Source organism: Hemitrygon akajei, unplaced genomic scaffold (assembly GCF_048418815.1).
Source record: "Hemitrygon akajei unplaced genomic scaffold, sHemAka1.3 Scf000140, whole genome shotgun sequence".
Lineage (NCBI taxonomy): Eukaryota > Metazoa > Chordata > Chondrichthyes > Myliobatiformes > Dasyatidae > Hemitrygon > Hemitrygon akajei.
In genome coordinates, this window is record NW_027332026.1 from 1,264,290 (window position 1) to 1,290,509 (window position 26,220).

The 26,220-nt window shown below is 44.3% G+C and overlaps 1 protein-coding gene across 1 annotated transcript in view; it reads right to left on the bottom strand.

Moving 5' to 3' along the window:
* Window positions 1–25,251, bottom strand: part of LOC140723849 (uncharacterized) — a 50,864-nt gene extending 25,613 nt beyond the window's left edge. Inside the window, 2 exon segments of the mRNA XM_073038408.1 lie at window positions 7,617–9,532; window positions 24,597–25,251. Coding sequence (XP_072894509.1) covers window positions 7,617–9,139 — 1,523 coding nt within the window. The 5' untranslated portion in view covers window positions 9,140–9,532; window positions 24,597–25,251.
* Window positions 25,252–26,220: the final 969 nt, after the last annotated feature.

Sequence of the window (26,220 nt, forward strand, 5' to 3'; positions counted from 1 at the left end):
TTAGCCTTTTGATTTATCTCAGCTTCTCATAAATGTGTACGGTTCACTCCAGAATTTCCAAAGCAACAACCCAGTCAAATAGTTCCACACAATTAAAATAGTTTATTACATTTGTATTATTTTTAAATTTTGTACTACTGATTTAATTTAACTATAGAATATGTATATTTTTGTAATTCATAGCTGTTAAAATCTATTGTTATGAGTTAGGTTCTACTGCTGCCGCAGAGACAACAAATTTCTTGGCATATGCCGGTGCTATTAAACCTGATTCTGATATTGATATGGGAGACCCACCACCGGTCACGATCCCAGTTACCGTAATGTGAGATTGAAGCCTATTCTATTTACTGGTATTCCTCAGAAAAGTCAACAGTTAAGTTTCCTTCTGTGGTTCCAAAGCAGAAGCTCAGTCTGTCTAATATTTCCAAACAATTAAAATGGGGATATTGTTTATTATCATCACATACTGAGCTACAGTGAAAATCTTGCCTGACGTACCATCCACACAGATCAATACATTGAGCTGATATACATATGGTGCAGGGTCACGTCGAGTTACATTGTGAGCTCGAGTCCATTTTATCATTCATTTGGCTTATAACCACAGACAGGAAGCCGACCTTGAGCCTGGTGATACGCACTTTAAGGCGTTTCTATCGCTTCCTTGAAGGGAGAGCAGGTTTGCAGCAAGAATGTCCAGGTTGTGAGGATCTTTGAGTTCATATCCTGCTTTTCTGAGGTAGGGGAAGTGTAGGAAGAGTCCATGGAGGAGATGCTTGTTTCTCTGGTGTTCTCTGCTCTCCAAAGCTCTCTGCAGTTCCTTGCAATCATAGGCAGAGCAGTAGCCATACCAAGGCGTGAAGTGTCGACAAGAAGCTCATAGACCTTGGCCTTCACCCTGCCTTGTGCAGCTGGATCCCGGTCTTCCTGTCAGATCGTCGGCAGGTGCTAAGTGTGGACTCTCTCACCTCTGTCTCTCTGACCCTCAGCACACATAACCCTCAGGGTTGCTCCCTGGCCCCCTCCTTTACTCTCTGTGCACCCACGACTTGTGTCGCCACTCACAGCTCCAATCTGTGAATTAAATTTATTGACGACACTACACTGATTGGCCTAATCTCAAATAATAATTTTTAATCAATCTTCTGACAAGGCTCGGTCCAAACAAACTTTTCGCCCTTCTTCAGGAGATTACTCAGCGGAAAAGCGATACAAGCAAAGTTCTTACAGAACTTACGATAATATCCAACTGTTCCCAGAAACCTTCCAAGAGCCTTGTTACCAGTCGGAATAGAAACTTCAGAAAATTGCCTGGACTTTTGCCTGAACAGGAACCAATTTGCCTTGACCTACAACATTGCCAAGATAGGTCACAGTGACATGGCCAAATTCACTCTTAGGTAAGTTAACTGTAAGTCTGGCCTGGGAAAGCCTGTCAAACAGCTTTTCTACCGCAGAGATATGCTCTTCCCAAGTGTCACTCCCTGTGACTATGTCATTAGTATAGGTATCTGTGTGTTCCAACCCTCGAATAACAGAATCAATCATTCTCCGGAATGTTTCTAGAGCATTTTTCATTCCAAATGGCAAAACATTGTATTCGTACAACCCAGGTGTCACAAACACAGAAATTTCTCTACCTCTGTCCGTCAATGGAACACACCTATACCCTTTCAGCAGATCAATCTTTGTAAGAAATTTAGCTTTTCCAGCCTTATCGATGTAATCATCCAACCTAGGGATAGGATATGCATCTGTTTTTGTTACTGCATTTACCTTTCCATAATCAGTGCAAAATCTAGCAGTGTTATGCATATATAGTTTTAAATATATATTTCCCAAACTTAGCTGGTAAATGATGCAGTCTTACGCTGGTGTGGTAAGGATATTTAGTTGAGTTCACGGGATTGAAGTGAGTGAGAGATTTGGCATCCAAACAGGTGTCATCGACCCTCTTCCGATGTCCTCCAAATCTTCCAAGTTAGCCAAACATGACCAACTTAAGAGCAGCATCTTCAAGTGACAGTCTACCAACCCAGGCAAGGGTTTCTAGCAGATTTCACAGGGTCGCTCTTACATGCACTAATAGGCACAGACTGATTCCTCTTAACTGATCCTCACCCCCCCCCCCCCCCCGTGGGCATTTAAAACTTCAGTGTCAACTCTTCCCACTAGCCTTTGTGTGTCTGCCTGTCCCAAAAAACAAACAGCAACACTCCTTTAAATACCATTGTGCTGAACACCAGCTGTCCATCATGCAGGCCCTCCGCTCTATCTGTCTCTGTAACAAGCTGCTTGTGCTCGTCTCTCTCTCTCTCTCCCTCTCTTTTACAGACATGGTTCTTAGAGGCACAGTCCATAATCACAGGCCTAATAATACCATTGTTCAGCATATATTCAATTTCTTGCTCAACCAATTTACACTTTTCTACCTTCATGCAATATGGGTGTTGTTTAATCAGTTTGGCTGGTCCGAAATCTACGTCGTGTACTGAGACCGTGGTTTGTTTGGGAACATTGGGAAATAAACCTTTAAACTTCAGAATTAATTTCTTCAGCTGTTGTTGTTGCTTTGGCTGCAGATGAGCCAACTTATTATCAATGTTTTCTTGAACAACCGAGTTCATTAGCCTAACTGGGACCGTGTTTGGCTTGTGAAAAGTCTCAGATGAGTTAATTGTTTCATTCTCAGGGTTGCCAGATTCATATGTTTTGATAACAACACCCACAGATGGTGCCTGCTTGTCGAAATAAGTCTGTATCATATTTATGTGTAGCACCTGTGTTGGTTTGCGTCGGTCAGGTGTCTTAATAACATAATTCACTTCATTAACGAGAGACTATTTCATACGGTCCACTGAATTTCGCCTTAACTGGATTCATCCACATTGGAAATAAGGCAAGCACCTTACCCCCCACCTGGTATTTTCTTTCACAAGCCTGCTTATCAAACCAAAACTTCATTTTGCTTTGAGAAATCTATAAGTTCTGTCTTGCTAGGCTACAGGACTGGTGTAGTTTGTTTTTGAACTTCAAAACATAGTCTAAGAAGTTAACATGTACATCCCATCAATCCACTGTTCCTTTAACAAGGTCAAAGGTCCCCTCATGCAGTGACCAAATACAAATTCAAATGGACTAAAGCCCAGTGAATCCTGTACTGACTCTCTTACTGTGAACAAAAAATATATATTCCTTCATCCCAGTATTTTCCATTTTCAACACAGTATGTCTTATTCATTGTTTTCAGGGTGGAATGAAATCTATCTAAAGCCCCTTGTGATTCCGGATGGTATGCAGATGATGTAATTCATTTAGCTCCCAGTTCATAAACCACCTGCTGGAATAAACCAGATGTAGAATTACTTCCTTGATCAGACTGGACTGCTTTAGGCAAACCAAATAGAGTAAAAATCTTAGTAAGAGCCTTCGTCACAGTTTGAGCTTTAATATTCCTGAGAGGTATTGCCTCTGGGAATCTGGATGAGGTACTCATAATAGTTAGCAAATACCGATGGCCAGCTTTAGTCTTTGGCAATGGGCCAACACAATCCACTATAACTTTGGAAAAGGGTTCACCGAATACAGGTACAGGCCGGAGTGGGGCCACTGGGGTGACCTGATTAGGTTTATCCACAACTTGACAAGGGTGACAGGTTCTGCAAAAGGTCACAACATCTTTCTTCAAATTAGGTCATAAAATTCCTTCATAATCCTTTTTACAGTTTAATTCACTCCAAAATGGCCACCTAAGGACATACTGTGGGCCAAAGTTAAATTTTCAGTCCTGTAAACTTTAGGAACTACAACTTGGTGAACAATTGCCCATTCCTCACTCACAGGTGTAGCAGGTGGCATCCACTTCCTCATTAACACACCATCCTTGGGATAATACCCTACTTGCATTTTCTTAATCTCATCATCTGAGAGAGCTGTTTCTTTTAAAGCTTCAATCTCAGGGTCTCGGTTCTGTTCTGCTATAAACTCCTTCCTAGACAGGGATACGTCTTTCTCATCAGACTGTCTACATGAATCCTGTTGAAACAATGAAGGTAGAAAAGTCCCTGACAAGTCAGCATAATCTGAATCCCGATTTTGGCTATCACTGGTATCAGAATCATGCTGCACAGAACTGTCTGCGTCAGCAGACTTTTTAGCCATACTGTGAGTTACTGGATAAATGATAAAATCCATCTGAGGGTCGTCAGTGGTTGGCTTAGTTGTCAACTGCACTACAGGAACAACTTTGCCATCTGCCAGGTCATTCCCTAACAGCAAAGTAACATCTTCCACCAGTAAACTGGAGCACAATCTGATCTTAACAGGTCTGGAAACCAACCCTGACTGTAAAGGTACCTTTGGCAATGGCACAGAAACCACGCCGCCCCCAATGCCTTTAATAAGATTTACCTCACCACTGTCAGTCTTATCACCAAACTTTAGAACGCTGTCTCATATAAGTGACTGAGAAGCCTCAGCATCTTGAAGAATTTTCACTGGTACCTTCGTAGACCCTTCCTTTACTAATACAAACCCATCGGACATAAAATATTCAAATCCCTTCTTAACTCGGTCAGACCTCTCAGTACTTAACTGAGTCTCAACAGAATGTTCAGAACCCTGTGGGGTTATAGGTGCTTCAACATACTGAACACAGGCATTTGGGACTGCCTCCTTTTTCTTCTTCAGGATAGAACAGTTAGCCATCATATGAGCAGCTTCTTACAATAGTAACAAGTAAGACCAGAATATTTCTCCTTCAACCGCTTCCCTACATCCTTACTTGTGTCACTAGTCCCAGCTTTAATTTCTGGTTTACCCTGGTGATCGCTGCTACTCTTTTTGGAAACTCTTATTCTGGGTAAATTTAACATTATGAGTTAAAGCGAACTCATCTGCTAATCTAGCAGACTCCTGCAATGTAGCAGCATCCTTTTCATCAAAATACGTCTTTATGTCATCAGGGACGCACCTTTTGAATTCTTCAATTACAACCAACTATTTCAAGCTGTTAAAATCATCATTTATATTTTAATATCTGCACCAGCCAAAACACAAACTTCTCACAAGAAAATTCCATACAAGTCTGGTTCACACATTTCCTTGAATTTCTAAACTTTTGCCTGTATGATTCTGAGACCAACTTGTAAGTTTGAGCACAGCCTGTTTCACTATGTCATAATCAGCTGCTTCATCAACTGTCAAAGCAGAATAGGCTTGCTGAGCCTTCCCCTCAATTACACATTCCCTTTTTGGCCACTTTAAACTCTGAGCAACCTTCTCAAAATGCTGAAAGTATTTATCAACCTCTGCCTCGTCAAGTGGAGGTACCAATTTAACTTCCTGACTGTCCTCAAACTTATCACCAGTGTCTAACGCTAGACCCCTTTGCTGCAATCTCTCTATCTTTTCCAGCTCGAACACCCTCTGTCTTTCTGCTTCCTCCCTCTGTTTTTCTGCCTCTCTAGCCTCAAACTGCCTCTGCCTTTCCGCAGCCTCCATCTTTAACTTTTCTAACTTGAAATGGAGCTCAAGCTCACTAGGATTACTTTCAGGAAACACCTCCAAATCCTCCACTTTAAACACGCCTCAGATACATGATGTTCAGCTATAATCCTCTGCATCTGTGCCTTCCTCATTGTCAATTTCACCGTAGCAAGTTTAAACCTTTTCACAATACATAACACCACGATCCTTCTGGCGTCCTCTAATGCCTCAGAGGTTGGTGCTTCCAGACATTTATCAACATCCATTGCTGCTGATTTTGCAGACAAATAAATCGAAAGGGATTTCCCCAATGAAATCAATAATTAATTAATCAATATTCCCTCAAATTTGTTCATATCCCAGATGCAGGCCCCAATTTTGTTATGAACAAATATTTAGAAACTAAAGCTTTAGAAATTAACCAGCAACTAGACTACTCCTGGAGTCTAGTTTTGATGTTAAAACCACTATCTTTACTAGTATCTACTTATAATAAAGTAAATTAAGCAAGATAAACAAAAGTTAACAGTGTTATGTGTATATATGTGTGTGTAAATTGTTACGTACCCCAAAACTGGGTCACTTACCAGCAAAGATAGAGAGGTCCGTTGAAGTCTGATGGTACTATTTTTAACAGTATTTATTGATAAAAATACACAAAAATAAATGCAAACATACAGATAATATACATCGTCAATACTAAATCTAAAAGCACGGGTATAATAATAATCAATCAGAAATAACTCTATCGTTGTGTAGGGGATAATGTATTGTCCGATGGAAATATAAAAGTCACTCAAGTTCATGCAGGCTGCAGCCTTTTGTTGGAGTTAAGAGAGACAGATGTTTTAAACTTGCCTGCTTTCCTTTTTATGTCGATCCTTCGAGAGTTCCGTTTTTGTAGTCGGTCCTTTAGCTAAGCCGTTCTGTGGAAAACTCGTCATCCGAGCAAGGATGGACACACACACAAGTCACCACCGGCAGTCGCTATTAAACACTGTCATGGGATTTCTATCGTTTCTCCTGGTGCGTCTAAAGGGGTTGTTCCCCAGACCCTCTTTTATCCTTACTCACGGGGTCTCAGATGTCAATCAGGTTGGGATGATGCAATCCCTCAGCCAGCCCCCTCGGCTCATTCCCTGAGGACTTCAAATAAATACTACAGTACTCAATACACAATTCTTTCTCCAAGAGACAATGGCCGTTTCCTGTGGCTTTGTATCGCTGAGGGGCCAGGACATTCCAAACCCCATGTGGATTCTGCGTGTCTTTCTCTCATTTCCTGCGTCTCCTGACCTGAATTAATAGCGATCTTGCGATTCACAAAAAGGTGGGGGCTACTTTGTACCCTTCAGCCCCTCAGAGTTGGGGCACAGGCGTAACAAAATATAACTCCCAAACTATTGAGCTCGCGGGAAACAAGGCTTAGAGTCTTGAGATGGTAAAGTATGGAAGTTCAGTTCATCCACGGAATAGGTGATGAGAGAGAGATATTTGTAATCCAGGGTAAATGTCGAGAGAAGGCAATTACGTCGATTTCCAAAGGTTCCATTGTGGTGAAACGAGAGAACAGTTGCTGTAGATTTTATGCTTCATCGTTTCAAATCCACATACGAATTATCACCGAAAGTGACTCGTCACAAGGGGTATCGCCTTCAAGTGAATTATCACACCACACCCAGCCAAGCGTTAACACATAAGTAGTCTTCACAGGATACCCCAAATCCGATCCACACCTATGGATCAAATGAGGTGATAACCACACATTCGATGTATGGTGAATCAACACTTAACCCACCCTTGTGGGCATAGGAAAGCTCTAAACAGTGACCCTTGGCCACTAGTTCCCTGGTTTCGATCCTTCCATTTTTCCTCCTTCATCTCCGCCTGACTCTGAGTGTGAGTCCTCGGTTAAAACTAAACAAGCTGTGAGCGATGTAAACAAGCTGCAAGCCCGACTGATTTGCCTTCTTAATCACTCTCTCTCTTAAAATGAATGTCCTCAGCAAGCAAAAGCAAGGAATTAATAACAATGTGAACTGACTGGTGTGCCAGTAGTTAGGATGACTGAGTGAATCCTTTCCAACATTCTGAGCAGGTGAATAGTTCAGAATGTGTGAACTGACTGGTGTTTCTGTAGGGTGGAAGACTGAGTGAATCCCTTCCCACAGACTGAGCAGGTGAACGGTTTCTCCCCAGTGTGAACTCGCTGATGTACCTTCAGTTTAGATGATTGAGTGAATCCCTTCCCACAGACTGAGCAGGTGAACGGTTTCTCCCCGGTGTGAACTGACTGATGTCTCTGCAGGTTGGATGAATCAGTGAATCTCTTCCCACATTCTGAGCAGGTGAATGGCTTCTCCCCAGTGTGAACTCGCTGGTGTGTCAGTAGGTGAAATGACCGAGTGAATCCCTTCCCACAGACTGAGCAGGTGAATGGCCACTCCCCAGTGTGAACCACCTGATGTACCTTCAGTTTAGATGAGAAAGTGAATCCCTTCCCACAGACTGAGCAGGTGAATGGTTTCTCCCCGGTGTGAACTGACTGATGTCTCTGCAGGTTGGATGAATCAGTGAATCTCTTCCCACAGACTGAGCAGGTGAATGGCTTCTCCCCAGTGTGAACTCGCTGGTGTGTCAGTAGGTGAAATGACCGACTGAATCCCTTCCCACAGACTGAGCAGGTGAATGGCTTCTCCCCAGTGTGAACTTTCTGGTGACTCTGTAGGGTGGATGAATCAGTGAATCTCTTCCCACATTCTGAGCAGGTGAATGGCTTGTCCCCAGTGTGAACTTTCTGGTGACTCTGTAGGGTGGATGAATCAGTGAATCTCTTCCCACATTCTGAGCAGGTGAATGGCTTCTCTCCAGTGTGAACACGCTGGTGTCTCTGTAGGTGGGATGACTGAGTAAATCCCTTCCCGCAGACTGAGCAGGTGAATGGCTTCTCCCCAGTGTGAACTCGCTGGTGTGTCAGTAGGCTGGAAGAGTTGATGAATCTCTTCTCACAGACTGAGCAGTTGAATGGCTTCTCCCCAGTGTGAACTCGCTGGTGTCTCACTAGTTTCGATGCCAAAGTGAATCCCTTCCCACAGTCTGAGCAGGTAAACGGCCGCTCCCCGGTGTGAACTCGCTGGTGAGCCATTAGGTCAAATGACCGAGTGAATCCCTTCCCACAGTCTGAGCAGATGAACAGCTTCTCCCCAGTGTGAACATGCTGATGACTCTGCAGGCTGGATAACCGAGTGAATTTCTTCCCACAGTCTGAGCAGATGAATGGCTTCTCCCCAGTGTGAACTCGCTGATGACTCTTCAGGTTGGATGACTGAGTGAATCCGATCCCACAGACTGAGCAGGTGAACGGCCTCTCTCCAGTGTGAACTTGCTGGTGTCTCTGTAGGGTGGATGAATCAATGAATCCCTTCCCACATTCTGAGCAGGTGAAAGGCTTCTCCCCAGTGTGAACTCGCTGATGTATCTGTAGGTGGGATGACTGTGTGAATCCCTTCCCACAGTCTGAGCAGGTGAATGGCTTCTCCCCAGTGTGAACTCGCTGGTGACTCTGTAGGGTGGATGACCGAGTGAATCTCATCCCACAGTCCGAGCAAGTGAATGGCCGCACCCCGGTCTGTACTCGCTGGTGTGCCATCAGGTCAGATGACCGAGTGAATCCTTTCCCAGAAATTCAGCAGATGACCAGCTTCTGACTGGTGTGTCCACAGGTGGATTGACAGACTAAGTGCTTTCTTACACACAGAACAGGTGAATGACCTTGCCCAGTGTGAACTTGCTGATGTACCTTCAGTTGAGATGACTGACTGAATCCATTCCCAATGTCTGAGCAGAAGAATGGGCTCTCCCCTGTGTAAAATGACGGGCGTGCCAGTTGGTCAAATGACTGAGTGAATCCTGCCCCGTAGTCTGATCAGGTAGGATGGTCGATTGAATCCCTTACTTCACTTCTTAATTATCTAGACAGAGACAGCAAAACTGGTGTGCCATGTCTGAGCTTCCGGGAGACAAATTCCTTCTCGTTTTTAACCTGTAAAAAGATTTACAAAATCCATCACTGGGTGTAGGACAACACTTCGGATGAGATTACTTGAGTTGCCAAGGTCTGATCCAGCATCACACTGTTACAGTGAGGTTCCACCCAAGTTGCACAGAGAAATCATCTTCTAACTGGGCACAGTGCTGGTATCTGGGATAACCATCAATTCCCTGATGCTCTTCTTGTTTCTATAGGAATGGGGCATTTCTGCAGTCTCCAATTTGTGCCTTGGCTCAGTTTATCTCCCTCCATTGGTATTATTCCCTGTTCCTGCTGAGCTGCATGGGTGCCTGGCCACACAGTAACTGAAAAATTCTCACACAAATAGTCTTTCTTGACGTGCCGCTGGGATTTTCTTATATGTATTATTAACTTAAAGTGCCACAGTTTTAATGTCTTATAAAAATTTCTTGCTGAGATCAATGGTTGGTCCGCACAGCTGTTAAAGGCTCTTGCAGAAAAGTACCAACAAAGAAACAGGCCCTTTGGGCTATCTAGCTGGTGCTAAACTATTTAAACTCCCCACTCCCACACCCCTACCATTCAGGTACCTACACAAAACTCCTTAAATGTTGAAATCCAGCTCGCATTCACCATTTGTGTTGGCTGCTCATTCCACACCCAGATGACCATCTGTGTGAAGAAGTTTCCCCTCATGTTCCCCTTAACATTTCACCTTTCACCCTTAACCCATGGCCTCTGGTTGTAGTTCCACACCATCTCCGTGGTTAAAGCCAGCTTGCATTTTATCTATGCCCTTCTATCACAATCAAATCTCCCCTCAATCTTCTACATTCCAAGGAATAAAGTCCTAACCTGTTCAATCTTTCCTCGTAACCCAAGTCCTCCAGACCTGACAAAATCCTTGTGAATTTTCTCTGAACTCTCGGAACCTCTTTTACAACTTTCATCTATCTACTGTTGTCAGTGCTTTGGTTCATGATGGCCAATGGGCTGAAATCTTTCTTTCCATCTCTACCTAACTGTGATACCACTTTCAGTGAATTACAGACTTGTATTCCCAGGTCCCTTTCCTCTACAACACTCCTCAGTGCCCAACCAGTCACTGTGTAAGACCTACACTGGTAGGTCCTACCAAAGTGCAACACCTCACACTTGTCTGCATTAAATTCCATTTTCCATTTCGCAAACCATTTTTCCAGCTGGTCCGGATCACACTGTAAGCCATGATAGTCTTCCTCGCTGTCCACTACACCCCAATCTTGGTGTCATCCACAAATTTACTGATCCAGTTAACCACACTATCATCCAGACTACTGATATAGATGACTAACAACAACAGGTCAAGCACTGATCCCTATGACACACAACTAGTCACAGGCCTCCAGTCAGAGAGGCAACCATCTTCTACCACACTCTGGCTTCTCCCAAAGACAGTGTCTCGTCCAATTTACTATCTCATCTTGAATGCTGAGTGACTGAACCTTCTTGACCCTCCTCCCAAATGAGACTTTGTCAAGTGCCTTGCTGAAGTCCATGTAGACAACATCCACTGCCTTGCCTTCATCCAATTTCCTGATAACTTCCTCGAGAAACTCTATAAGATTGGTGAGCCATGAACTACCAAGCTCAAAGTCATGTTGTCTATCCTTAATCAATTCACATCTATCCAAATACTTATATATCCAGTTCCTGCACATAAGTTCCAATAACTTTCCCCCTACTGATGTCAAGCACACCAATGTACAATTTCTTGGTTTATTTTTAGAGCCTTTCTTGAACAGCGGAACAACATTGGTTGTCCTCCAATCCTCCAGTACCTCACCTGTCACTAAGGATGATTTAAATATCTGTGCTTGGGCCCCGACAACTTCTGCACTTGTCTTCCAAAGGGTCCCAGGGAACAATTTGTCAGGCCCTGGGGATTTATCCATGGCAATTTGCTTTCAGACGGCAAACACCTCCACCTCTGTAATCTGTACAGGGTCCATGAAATTGATGCTGCTTTGCCTCACTTCTATAGACTCTGTGTCCACCTCCTGAGTAAATACGAATGCAGAAAAAATCTCCCCCATCTATTTTGTCTCCTCATACAGATTACCATTCTGATTTTGTAAAGGATTAATTTTTTCCCTTGCAATCTTTTTGCTCTTAACATATCTGCAGAATCCATGAGGATTCTCCTTCACCTTGTCTGCTGGGGCAGCCTCATGCCTTCTTTCATCAGTGTTCACTTGAATTTCCTGTATCTCACAAGTAGCCCATTTGTTCCTATCTGCCTGTATGCACCTCCTTTTTATTGATCTGGGAGATGAAAACCAAAGGGGTGATAGAGCTGCATGGTGGGGGGTGGGGGTAAGGGGGGGTTAAACTAACGTCTCAGGGGGAATGGATGCCTGAATAACAGAACAGATAGTGGAGGTGTTGTGGAGACAGATGTTGTTCAGACCTCAGACAAGGTCAGGAATGAAAAACGTTGAGCATGGTGCAGTGAATATGCTGAACCCTGTATATCTCAATGCAAGGAACATGATAGGAAAGGTGGATGTGTTCAGGGAATGGATCAACACCTGGAATTAAGATAGTAGGATCTGGCAACTGTGGACTGGGACAGGCTGCTTTATGGCAAAGGTGTGCTTGGTAAGTGGGAGGCCTTCAAAGCGAAATTTTGAAAGTACAAAGCGGGTATGTGCTTGTCAGAATAAAAGGTAAAGATAGAAACTGCAGGGTACCTTGGATTTCAAGAGATATTGAGACCCTGGTGAAGCACAAAATGGAGTTTCATAACAGGGATAGGCAGGCAGGTTCTTATGAAGTATAAAAAATACAAGAGAACACATAAGAGATAAGTCAGGATGGCTAAAAGAAGGCATGAGGTTGCCATTGCAGAAAAGATTAATCATCAGGGATTCCAGAGATAGATTAAGAGCAAAAGGATTTTAAGGCACAAAGTTGGTTCTCTGTAAGACCAGAATGGCAATCCACGTATGGAACCAAAGCAGATGGGAGAGATCTTAAATATGTTTTCATCTCTATTTACTCAGGAGATGGACAAAGGTTCTATTGGAGTGTGAAAATGCCACATTAAAATCATGGACCCTGTACAGATTAAAGAAGAGATGTTATTTCACTGTTCAATATAGATCATTGAGCATAGAAATCTACATCATATTCCAGGCCATTCAGCCTATAATGTTGTGCCAACCACGTAACTTACTCCAGAAAGTGCCTAGAATTTCCCTAGCACATAGCCCTCTATTTCTCTAAGCTCCATGTGGCTATGTAAGAGGCTGTTAAAAAACCCTATTGTATCTGCCTCAACCACCACTGCTGGCAGTGGATTGCACACACACACTATTTTCTAAGTAAAAAACTTACCCTTGCCATCCCCTCGGTAACTATTTCCAAGCACCTTAAAACTATGCCCCCTCGTGTTAGTCATTTCAACCCTGGGGGTAAAACCTCTGGCTATCCACACGATCAATGCCCCTCATCACTTTATAGCCCTAAAAAAGGGTCTAAACATCAGAAAGTAAATTATACATTGCTTTGAGGATCTGTTAGAATTATGAGGGTATAGATAGGGTAAATGCAGCAGCTTTTTCCACTGAGGTTGGGTAGGATGATAACCAGAGGTCATGGGTAAGTGGGGAAGGTGAAAATTTAACGGGAACATTTGGGAAATCTCTTTAATGAAATGGTCGTGAGACTGTGGAATGAGATGCCAGCAAAAGTGGTGAATATAAGCCCAGTTTCAACAATAAGAGAAGTTTGATAGGTACTTGGATGGTAGGGGCATGAAGGGTGATTGACCAAGTGCAAGTAGTTGCATTAGACAGCTTAAATGTGTTCTCAGCATTGACTAGGTGGGCCAAACAGCCTGTTTCTGTACTGAACTTCTCCATGTTTCTATGACAGAGAAGCTGGCCAAACTTGTAAGGGGAAAGGTAGGAGTGACAACGGAGCAGCAATGGCTGGAGTTTCTGGGAGCAATTCGGGAGCTGAGTGATCGACACATCCCAAAGAAGTGGAAGCATTGGAAAGGCAGAATGACACGACCATGGCTGAAATGAGAAGCCAAAACCAACATAAAGACCAAAGAGAGAGCAAACAAAAGAGCAAAAACTATTGGGAAGCATTTAGAAACCAACAGAAGATGACAAAAAAAAAGTCAGATGAGCTCGCATGGATTTATGATTTGTAATCATTAATGAGTCTTGGTAGCACCCAACTGTCTGAGGCATTCAGAAGAATAAAATATCCGGGGCCTCAATATCTCTTGAAAACCAAGGTTCCCTGCACCATTTACCTTTCAACTTTTATTTTGACAGGCACATACAAACTCAACACCCTCAAAATTTCACTTCTGAAGGCCTAACACTTACCAAGTACTCCTTGGCCAGAAAACAGCCTGTCCCAAACCACACTTGTCAGATCCTTTCTGATAACATCAAAATTGACCTTTCTCCAATTTAGAATATCAATCCATGGTCCAGACCTCTCTTTTTCCATATTTACTTTTGAATCTCATGGCATTATGATCACTAATTTCCGTCATCAGCCCTGGATCATTTCCTAACAGCTTATTGCACACTTCTACGTCGGGAATCCTACGCACTGATTAAGGGCACATTTGACAAACTCTACCCCATCTAGTCCTTTTACAGTCCTAGTCAATATATGGAAAGTTAAAATCACTTACTGCATCAAGCTTTGTTTCTTGGCATGGTCTGCGATCTCTGTAAAAATTTGTTCCTCTAAATCCCTCAGACTGTTGGGTGCAACAAAGTCCCAATCATGGCTACAATATCGTAATTCCCTGCCCTGAGCTCATCTGGCTTTCCTACGATGCTTCTTGCATTGTGATATACACAGCTCAGCACATTCATCATGCTCAGCCATTTGATTGCTGACTCCATCTGAGGACTGAACAACTTCTGACCAAGCCTGTAAAGATGGGAATCTGTCCCCCCAGTTTAACTCCCTACTGCTCCAATACTTACCAACTAAGTTAGCCAACATGATTAAAACAAATAATATGGATTGGCCTGACAGTGACCAAAATCGAATGTGACGAGCTTTGACATATTGTTGGGACCTGACTTTCAAATCCCAATCAACCCTGAAGGGAACTAATATTAAAGGTGAAGATGTTCAGTGGGAAGAAGGACGCGAGAGGGCGATATCTGGGGATCAGAAACGGGAACAAAAACCTACCAAGGGACTGGTGGGGACAACAACCCGTTTTCAAATTAACAAGCAAGGATGCTTCCTGCCGTGAGTACCACCCCTCAGGAAGAGCCCAACGGAACATTGCAAGTTGCTGGAATTCCAATTCCGTTTATGATTGATATGCCGGCAACCACAACCACTCTCAATCAGGAAATTATATCGGAAAATGGATTCCAGCTATCAAACACTAGAATCACTCTGTCTGGGTTCGAAGGCACGGAACGCACGTATTCACATACACAGCCACTACAGGTGGAATTCCAGGGGGATTGAGAAAAGCCAGTATTATGCACCCCTCTAGGGACAAAGTTCCCAGTCACATTAGAGAGGTTAAAGGAAGAGAGAACAGTGCATTACTGGCCGAAGATCTGGATTTCCTTCGGCGACAGACAGGACAGGTGGTTCCCCATACCACCGTGAGGGTTTGCCTTGGGTTCAAGTCAAAGAGCCTAGGGTTCCTTGCCTACACCCTGATGAAACAAGCCTCCAGCACCAAGGGAGGCTGGCCAGACTTGGCCGCATGACAACTCTGATACTGGAAGGACTCAGGTGAAGACAGGACATCTGGTAAGACACTCTTTTAATATTGACCGAACCCAAGAGGCTGTACCCCATCTCTGGGCAATCTCAGGCCATGAAATTGGCCTTGCTTGTTAATTTCTAAAACTGCCCCCCATCCGGATCACCATGAAAGAAGGACAGACTCTCCCATCCATTCTGCAATATCCCCTCAAGCCCGAGGCAATGTTTTATGAGAATGGAAGCCCTTTTGTGGATCCAGCAGGGAAACGATATTCTGGCGATGCGATAGTGACGGACAGTGAAGTAATTGAGCAGGCCTCTTTTGAAGCAGCTGTCTCGTCCAGAAGGCTGAGCCGTTTGCTCTGACTTGTGCCTGTATCCTAGCAACAGATAAAAGTGCGAACAATTACACGGACTCCCGTTATGCATTTGGAGTTGTACATGACTACGGGGCTCTCTGGGAACATGGGGATTCCTGACTTGCTCTAGCCACCCCATTAGTAATGCCACCTTTGTAAACAACTTACTCACCGCTCAACAGCTACCTCGAGTTTTGGCTATTATTAAATGTGCAGCCCACACCCGCATGTCCAACCAGGTCACTAAACTCAATGCTTCAGCAGATTAGACAGCGAAAAGTGCTGCACAATCCTTGATAGTTGTAGTCTGCTCGGGTTCCCATCAAGCAATCCTCCATGACTCAAGCAGAACGAGTTTGCCAGACATGTGGGAGGTACGTACTTTTCAGGGGGACGCCTCTGAGGAGGAGTGCAAGCTGTAGTTCCAGATGGGGTGCCAGAAAGACCCCGACCGAGGTTTCTGGATCACCCCAGCGGGACAGGTTTGTGTTCCTACACAGTTTTTACCTATATTGGTCAATTATGCACACACCTGGAAAAGGAGGGAATGGTTGTTAACCTGCACCCTGCACACCGGGTACGACTCCCTTGACCATTTTCGTGTCTACAAGTTGATTTTACTGAATTGCCTAGAGTACATTGCTATAGATACTGCTTAGTTATTATAGATGCATTTAATAGATGGATTGAAGCTATTCCAACTACCAATAATACTGTTATGACTGTTGTGAAGGTATTATTACAGGATATAATTCCCAGGTACGGCCTGCCAGAGATGCTGAGCTCTGACAATGGCCCACACTTTGTGGCGAAAGCAAGCGAAGGGGTGTGTAACAAATTAGCTATCAAGCAACATTTCCACTGTGTACACCACTCATGGGCCGCTGGCTTAGTGGAAAGTGTCAATGGCACTCTGAAGAGTAAATTGGCCAAATTAACAGCAGAGACGGGACTCACTTGGTTGAAGGTCCCACTGTTAGACCTATTCTACATGAGGGTCACCCCACAGGGGAAAACAGTGTTCTCACCAGCTGAAATCATTTATGGACGGCCCATGAGGACACCCTGTGGACCAAGACCTTGTGCACCATTGTTCCCAGAAAGTCTACCAGGTAAATTGGATATGCATACCCTCGGGGAAGAGATGGGGAAATACATATGCCAACTAAACAGAATTTTCCAAGCATTACATTCACAGGTACGACAGGCTTACAAGGAAGAGAACCACCCCGCAGAGAGGAGTGACTATCCCACCCTAGAACCTGGGAATTTTGTCCTGACCAAGACCTGGGATTGAGGGAAACTCAGACCTCGGTGGAGAGGACCATATTAGGTGTTACTGACCACTCCACGGCTCTGAGACTGACGGGGCAATCTCGGTGGATACATTGAACAGACTACAAACGTGTTACTGAAGGAACTGAGTAGAAGGACTCTCTCGGACTAAAGGAAAAAGTATTGGTTGATCGTGGTGTGGTGAACCTCTACGCTTCTTGTCATTTTAAGAGAGAGTGCCTGAGTGATGTCAGCCGCCGGCTTTCTCAGCTCCTGTTTGATTCTTACTGAGAGAGAGGCAGGGGTGGAACTATTTGACTCTGCAGCGTGCTTACACTTGCTCACAGCTTGTGTTTACATAGCTCGCAGTTTGTTTTATTTAAGCAAGGACAGTCAGAGACAGACAGTCAGATGGAGAGAAAGAAAGAAGATGGAAGGTTCGAAACAAAGGACCTAGTGGCCGAAGTTCGCTGTTTGAACTCTCCTGTGCCCACAAGGGTGGGTTGATTATTGATCCAGCAAATATCTGGAAAATACCTGAGGAGGAAGGTAAAGTTGCGTGAGCGCGGGTGACGTCAGTGGTGAGCGCGGGCTTTCAAAAGCGACCCATTTTCAGGAGCGGGCAGTGTCAGTGCGAGCAGCGGAGTGCTCAGGAGCAGAGTGCTGGGCTTTGTCTCAGCGGGCTTCGGCGCAAGAGGACTTCGGCAAGAAGCCGGCTTTTCATTTATTCTGACTAATCTGGGATCAGGTAATGGGGGAGACGGTTAGAGCAGTGGTGTGCTCCGTATGCAGTATGTGGGAGGTCAGGGTCAACACAGTTGTCCCTGATGACCACACCTGCAATAGGTGCATCCAGTTGCAGCTCCTATCAGACCGAGTTAGGGAATTGGAGCAGGAGCTGGATGAACTACAGATCATTCAGGAGGCAGAGACAGAGATAGTTAAGAGTTATCGGGAGGTAGTCACACCGAAAAGACAGGAGGTAGGCAAATGGGTGACAGTCAAGAGAGGCAGGGGGAGCAGACAGAGAGAGAAGAGCACCCCAGTGGCCGTTCCCATCAAAAATAAGTATACCGTTTTGGATACTGTTGGTGGGGATGACCTACCAGGAACAAGCTGCAGTGGTCCTGTCTCTGGCACTGAGGTTGGACCTGCGACTAGGAAGGGAAGGAGGGAAGAGAAGAGAGCAGTAGTGATAGGGGATTCTATAGTCAGGGGGGCGGATAGGAGATTTTGTGGGGAAGATCGGGAGTCTCGGATGGTATGTTGCTTCCCTGGTGCCGGGGTCCGAGAAATCTCAGATCGGGTACAGGTTATTCTCGAGTGGGAGGGCAAGGATGCAGATGTCGTGGTCCATGTAGGGACCAATGACGTGGGTAGGATGAGTGAGGGGGTCCTGCATAGGGAGTTCAGGGAGTTAGGTGCGAAGCTGAAGAGCAGGACCTCCAGGGTAACAATCTCAGGATTGCTACCTGTGCCACGTGCGAGTGAGGCAAGGAACAGGAGGATTATAAAGATTAATACGTGGCTGAGAGGATGGTGCAGGAGGGAGGGCTTCAGGTTTGTGGATAATTGGGCCTTGTTCCAGGGAAGGTGGGATGTGTTCCAAAGGGACAGTTTACACCTGAACTGGAGCGGTACTAACATTCTTGCAGGGAAGTTTGCTACAGCTTCTTCGGGGGGGGGGGTTTAAACTAAATTTGCAGGGGGCGGGGATCCAGACTGTGAGAGATGATAGCGAGAGGATGAATAAAGGACAGGTGGGGACTACACGGTTCCAGAATATTAAGTGCGTAGTAGAGGGAGGTGGGGCGGAACAAGTGATAAGGAGGACTCGTGTCAGAGGGATGGTCTGACGGAACATGGAGTTAAATGTGTTGCAAGAATAAGTAAATGTAGGAAGGACAACAAAATTCTAGGGGCGTATAGCCCGATGGGAGTTCGGGGAGCTGGGTTAAGCACAATAGGCAGCGATTCAAACAGAGAGAGGAGAAATGGGTTAAAAATTCTATTTCTGAATGCACGGTGTCAGGAATAAGGCGGATGAGCTTGAAGCCCAGGTGCGAATGGGTAACTATGATGTTGTTGGGATAACAGAGACATGGCTGCAGGGAGATCAGACCTGGGAAATGAATGTACAAGGGTATATGTGCATGTGGTAAAGGTAATGTTGCAGTAGTTATGGGGGATTTCAACATGCAGGTGAACTGGGAGAATCAGGTTGGTGCTGGACCACAGGATAGGGAGTTTGTAGAGTGCCTACGGGATGCATTCTTGGAACAGCTTGTACGAGAGCCGACCAGGGATAAGACTATTCTGGATTTAGTGTATGTAATGAACAGGATTTGATAAGCGATCTCGCAGTAAAGGAGCCATTAGGAGGTAGTGATCACAATATGATAAGCTTTTATCTGCAATTTGAGAAGGATAAGGGCAGCTCAGAGGTGTCAGTGTTGCAGATGAACAGGGGAAACTATGAAGCCATGAGGGAGGAGCTGGCCAAAGTTGACTGGACGGATAGCCTAGCAGAAAAGACCGTGGCAGGTATTCTTGGGAATAATGCACAAGGTGCAAAATCAGTTCATCCCCCAGAGAAGGAAGGATTCAAAGGGGGGAAAGGGGCCTCAGTGGTTGACAAAGGAAGTCAGAGACTGCATAGCATTAAAAAAAGGAAATATGACAGAGCTAAGGTGAGTGGGAGGACAGATGATTGGGAAGTTTTTAAGAAACAACAGAACTCAACTAAAAAGACAATACGGGGAGAAAAAAATGAGGTACGAACGCAAGCTAGCCAGGAATACAAAGGAAGATAGCAAAAGCTTTTTTAGGTATGTGAAGAGAAAGAAGATAGTTAAGAACAATGTTGGGCCTTTGAAGAATGAATTGGGTGAAATTGTTATGGGAAACAGAGAAATGGCAGAAGAATTTAATGAGTACTTCAGATCTGTTTTCACTAAGGAAGACACAAGCAATCTCCCAGATGTATGGATGGGCCAAGGACATAGGGTAACAGAGGAAATGAAACAGATTGACATTCGGAAGGAAACGGTGATGAGAAAACTGATGGGACTGAAGGCTGACAAATCCCCAGGTCCAGATGGTCTGCACCCTAGGGTACTAAGAAGGTGGCTCTGGAAATTGCGGATGCATTGGTAATCATTTTCCAATGTTCCTTGGATTCAGGATCAGTTCCTGAGGATTGGAGAATGGCTAATGTTATCCCACTTTTTAAGAAAGGAGGGAGGGAGAAAACAGAACTATCGACCTGTCAGCCTGACATCGGTGGTGGGAGAGGTGCTGGAGTCCATTATTAAGGATGAAATAGTGGCATATCTAGATAGCAGTGATAGGATTGGGCCAAGCCAGCATGGATTTACCAAGGGTAAATCATGCTTGACTAATCTGTTGGAGTTTTTTGAGGATGTAACCAGGAAGGTAGACGGGGGAGATCCAGTGGATGTAGTGTACCTCGATTTTCAGAAGGCATTTGATAAGGTCCCACATAGAAGATTAGTGGGTAAAATCAAAGCTCAGGGCATCGGGGGGAAGGCATTGACATGGATAGAAAACTGGTTGGCAGATAGAAAGCAAAGGGTAGCGGTGAATGGGTGTTTCTCGGAATGGCAGGTGGTGACTAGTGGGGTGCCACAGGGCTCGGTATTGGGACCACAGCTGTTTACCATTTACGTTAACGATTTGGATGAAGGCATAGAGAATAGCATCAGCAAATTTGCTGATGATACTAAGCTGGGTGGCAGTGTGACATGTGATGAAGCTGTTAGGAGAATTCAGGGTGACTTGGATAGGCTGGGTGAGTGGGCAGATACTTGGCAGATGGCGTTTAATGTGAATAAGTATGAGGTTATCCACTTTGGGAGTAAGAACAGGAAGGCAGATTATTATCTGAATGGTATAGAGTTGGGTAAGGGAGTAATACAAAGAGATCTCGGAGTCCTTGTTCATCAGTCACTGAAGGTGAATAAGCAAGTGCAGCAGGCAGTGAAGAAGGCTAATGGAATGTTGGCCTTTATTACAAAGGGAATTGCGTACAAGAGCAAGGAAATCCTCTTGCATTTGTACAGAGCCCTGGTGAGACCACACCTGGAGTATTGTGTACAGTTTTGGTCTCCAGGGTTAAGGAAGGTCATCCTGGCTGTAGAGGAAGTGCAGCGTAGATTCACGAGGTTAATTCCTGGGATGTCTGGACTGTCGTACGCAGAGAGGTTAGAGAGACTGGGCTTGTACACACTGGAATTAAGGAGATTGAGAGGGGATCTAATTCAAACATATAAGATTATTAAGGGATTGGACAAGATAGAAGCAGGAAATATGTTCCAGATGCTGGGAGAGTCCAGTACCAGAGGGCATGGTTTGAGAATAAGGGGTAGGTCATTTAGGACAGAGTTAAGGAAAAACTTCTTCTCCCAGAGAGTTGTGGGGGTCTGGAATGCACTGCCTCGGAAGGTAGTGGAGGCCAATTCCTTGGATGCTTTCAAGAAGGAGCTAGATAGGTATCTTATGGATAGGGGAATCAAGGGATATGGGGACAAGGCAGGAACCGGGTATTGATAGTAGATGATCAGCCATGATCTCAAAATGGTGGTGCAGGCTGGAAGGGCCAAATGGTCTACTTCTGCACCTATTGTCTATTGAATGTGTGATTGTCACTTTGTTTGATCCACTGGAGTGGATCTTTAGGTTTGGCAGTATCCTGTGAAGACCACTTGTGCTAACCCTTGCCTGGGGGTGGTAATTCACTTGTACAGGGTACCCCGTGACAAATCACTGTTGGTGATAATTCCTATAATCCATATGGGGATTTTGATGGAGTATCCCGTGGCTACCACTTTTGTTAACCCTTAACTGGATTTGGGTGTGTTATGTGGTAACCACTTGTGAGAAAGAGATTCTGTGGAAATCACTGTCCGTAATACTTTGTGTGTTGGACCTGGATTGGGAGTACTTTGTGGAATCTACCTGAGTGTTAACCCTTGCCTGGGTGGTAGTTCCCTTTGAAGACGGTACCCCTGTTATCAGCTAGTTTTGGTGGATTTGGAACAAAGACGGATAAGATCTTCGGCGACTGTTATCCTGTTTTATCACCATGGAACTTGTGGAATTGGAAGCAATTGCCTACTCTCGACATTCACCTTCGATTACAAATATCTCTCTCTCATCATTTATTCCGTGGATGAGCTGAACTTTCATACTTTACCATCTTAAGACTCTAAGCTTGGTATTCCCTGAGCTCAATGGTTTGGGAGTTATATTTACACATATGTATACACATAACACTGTTAACCATAGAACACTACAGCACAGTACAGGCCCTTCAGCCCTCCATGTTGTGCCGACCCATATAATCCTTTAAAAAATGTACTAAATCCACACTACCACATAACCCTCTATTTTTCCGTCATCCATGTGCCTGTCCAAAAGGCTCTTAAATAGCCCTAATGTTATAGCCTCCACCACCATCCCTGGCAAGTCATTCCAGGCACCCACAACCCTCTGTGTAAAATAACTTACCACTGATGTCTCCCCTAGACTTCCCTCCCTTAATTTTGTACATATGCCCTCTGGTATTTGCTATTGCTGCCCTGGGAAACAGATACTGACTATCCACCCTGTCTATGCTTCTCATAATCTTGTAGACCTCTATCGTCCCCTCTCATTCTTCTACTCTCCAAAGAGAAAAGTCCCAGCTCTGCTAACCTTGATTCATATGACTTGTTCTCCAAATCAGGCAACATCCTGGTAAATCTCCTCTGCACCCTCTCCATAGCGTCCACATCCTTCCTATAATGAGTTGACCAGAATTAAACATTAAGAGCAGTCTCACCAGAGATTTGTAGAGTTGCAACATGACCTCTCTACTCTTGAACTCAATCCCCCTGTTAATGAAGCCTAGCATACCATAGGCCTTCTTAACCACCCTATCAACCTGTGCAGCAACCTTGAGGGATGTATGGATTTGAACCCCAAGGTCCCTTTTGATTGTTTTGCTTTTGTTATATTATAAGTAGATACAAATAAAGATAGTGGTGTTAACATCAAATAGACTCCATGTGTGGTCTATTGCTGCTGGTTTATTTAAATTGTTACAGGTATGTAACAGTGGTGTTCGTGTTTATGTCTTTAAGAGGGATCACCCCAGCATCCGGGGTCCCCATGTTAACACATTTCTGTGTCTCTGTCACACCGATGCCAAACAGGTAGAACTAGGGGCCTGCTGGGTTTGTGCCAAAATTCCGCAGCATAGTAAAACTATGACTCCAATGTCAGTAATCCCGCTCAACCAGAGTGAGGAACTCTCAGCCTAGGCTTTCACAAATGCCACCCGGGGAAGAGAGATGCGGAACTGGGATCCAGTCAGAGATGACTGTGACTGTCAGTGTTTTCAGGGATGGTATCTCAGGCTCCCACCAAACAGAACTTCCTATACTGGGAAACATGCATCCTGACCATACTTGCAGGTGCCCAGCAGCGGAGAGGAATAACTGAGACTGAACGATTTTGGATGATCACTTTTCTCTCCTATGGAGTAGCCAGGAATCCACGAAAGATAATCAATTTGGCTACAGCACTTGAGCTGGCCACAATACTGCAGAGGCCCTGACAGAAACGCAGGCCCAAGTAACAGAAATATCCACTGAAATGAATGCAATCCGGCAAACAGTCGTACAGAATCGTATGGCTTTAGATTTTATCCTAGCTGAGAAAGGGGGAACCTGTGTTATTATTGACACAGAATGCTGCACCTATATCCCTGATGAGTCTACTAACATTACATCCCTCTCCAAGCACACTGCCAGGGAGATTGACAGCATCAAGAAAGTAGGGTAGGATTTACACAGGTTCACCGAAGGGTCGAAATGGTAGTATTTGAAGGCCTGTTTGGTAATATGTGAGGCATGATATTGCATTATGGCTTAATAGTTGTGCATATCATTGTTATAATTACTGTTGTGCACTGTTTTTATCCATTGATAAGTCAATGCTGTACACTGTTGCTTTCTCTGTGAAAAAATTACTGCTTTGTTGATCATGTAATGATCAAAAGGAGGGAGTGGTAAAGTATGTAAAAGGGTTAACACTTCCTTAAACAATAGCCGCCTGTTCTTCTGAAAGAAATTGCTGATGATTAGCCAATGTACTAAGCCATGCTGAGCCATATTTCTTCTTGAGGGTAGCTAGCTAGGGTTTCTGGATGTTTATCTGAATTGTGCACTCATGTGTAGAGATAGGACAGCTTCAGTCTGTTCTGTGTGTGTAAGCCATTATGACTATTTTGTAATTTATCTTTAATATAGTAAATAACTTTGGCTCCAGCCTGCCTTGTGTGGTGGGTATCTGGACAGATATATCTGTGGTGTAAGGGGAATTGTTAGTCAGTTAGTGGATTGGGCGGGAACAGTCATAGACTATTCCTGTTTGAGCGACTAACTGAGTAAGCCCCAGATGCTTGGAGTAAAGAGTTTGTAGTTATACGGTCTCTGAGTGACTTTTTCCAAATTCGACTTCCACAGAATGGGAGTGGTTTTAAAGGGCTGGGCTGCTGGAAGCACTGGAGTGATTGCAACTGGATCTGACAGAGGCATAACTGGTTCTTCTGGGCACAGTCAGTCTCACTCCAACTGTTTCCTACCTTCCATTTACAGGTATGTAATGTCTAACGGACCAGTGTTTGAGTAAATGAGACTCACCAAACTTTCTCCTGACTGAATCACTGGATTCTCTGAGTCAGATGGGTTCTCTCCAGTTGATGCTCTCAATTCTCGGGCTGGTTCACTTGTTGATGTTCCCTCGTCTTCAGTCGTGGTTTGCTTCCAGTTGGGGTTTTTCTTCCAATAAATCTCTCACCGCAGGTCTAACTTTAACATGAAAGATAATGAAGCACTTTAACAATAGAAAAGAGAACCAAACGTTTCTGCTTAATGTTACTAACAACAAAACTCGCTGAAATTTAAACGTTGAAGGCAGATATAATGATCTCAGTGAACAATCTTTCATTGTCCCTCACACGTCACAAAACGATATGGGATAAGAAGGAGCCATCATTCAGTCATGGTAAGACATAAGACACAGGAACAGAATTAGGTGATTCGATCCAGCTGGTCTGCCCCACCACTGGGCAGATGAAAACATGGCTGATTTTCATTCCAACACCATATTTGTAACCCTGAAACTACTTAGCAATCATGAGTATATTAATCTCTGTCATAAATATACCCAAATGGCAGCCTCAACCAACCTCTACAGCAACAAATTACATACATCAGACATCTTTTCAACAAAACAATAATTCTCAGTTTTAAAGGGAACAACTTTATTCTGAGACTGTGCTGCCAGATCACAGGCTCTCCATCTAATGGAAACATCCTCTCTGTGTCCATTGTATCCAGGCTTTTCAGCATTCGGTAGGTTTACTTAACCATACATCCCTCCACCACCCCACTGTCCCTCTGAACTCCATTGAGCACAGGTCCAGAACCATCAAATACTCCTCATACATAAAGCCAGTCATTCCTGAGATTACTCTTCTAAACCTCATTAGCAACAACTGTACTGAACACATTACCAGGAAGAACAGACGGATTGGTACCAGGATTATGTTACAGGTAAAAGCTGTGTTTTCTTTACTGTTCTACTATCACAGAATGATCCATTTCCAGGTTAAAACAGGTCCATTTCAGGAAATATAAACCATTCCAGGGTGAGTGTAATAAAAAGAAACTGGAATTACCAGAAACGCTCAGCAGGTAAGGAACAGCTATGGGGAGAGGAACAGTCTTTACAATTCAGGTTAATAACATTTTGTCAGAATGACTTCAAAACATTTTCAGTTTTTAGTGCAGATCTCCAGCAACTTGACTTCCACCGAGTGACAGATTTGTGACAGTGGGGGGGGAGATTTCCAAACATAGATTGAACACAATACTCATGGTCTTTTTCTACTGTTGTAAACATGAAACAGCCCATTTACTCACAGCCTGTCCCTGTGAGAATGGAATGGGAACTAATCCTCTCCTCAGATTAGCAGTCATTGCTTCCAAAGGAACTCCAGTAACAAACGCTTGATCCCAACAAGAAATACTCATTCAACACCTCATAAGCCCAAGCAGCTCGATCCCCAGGTCCATTTTACCTGGATCAAAAACTGTGATATCCCAGGACCCATCCTCACAGAGTCACACAACTGAATCTGCCACTCACCGACCCTGAGATTCTCACACAATGTCCCTGCATCTCACACTGGGTAGTGCAATCAGGGATTTCCCTACAACCAATATCCAGCTGCTCAAAATTTCTGCTTCATTTCAGAAGGAT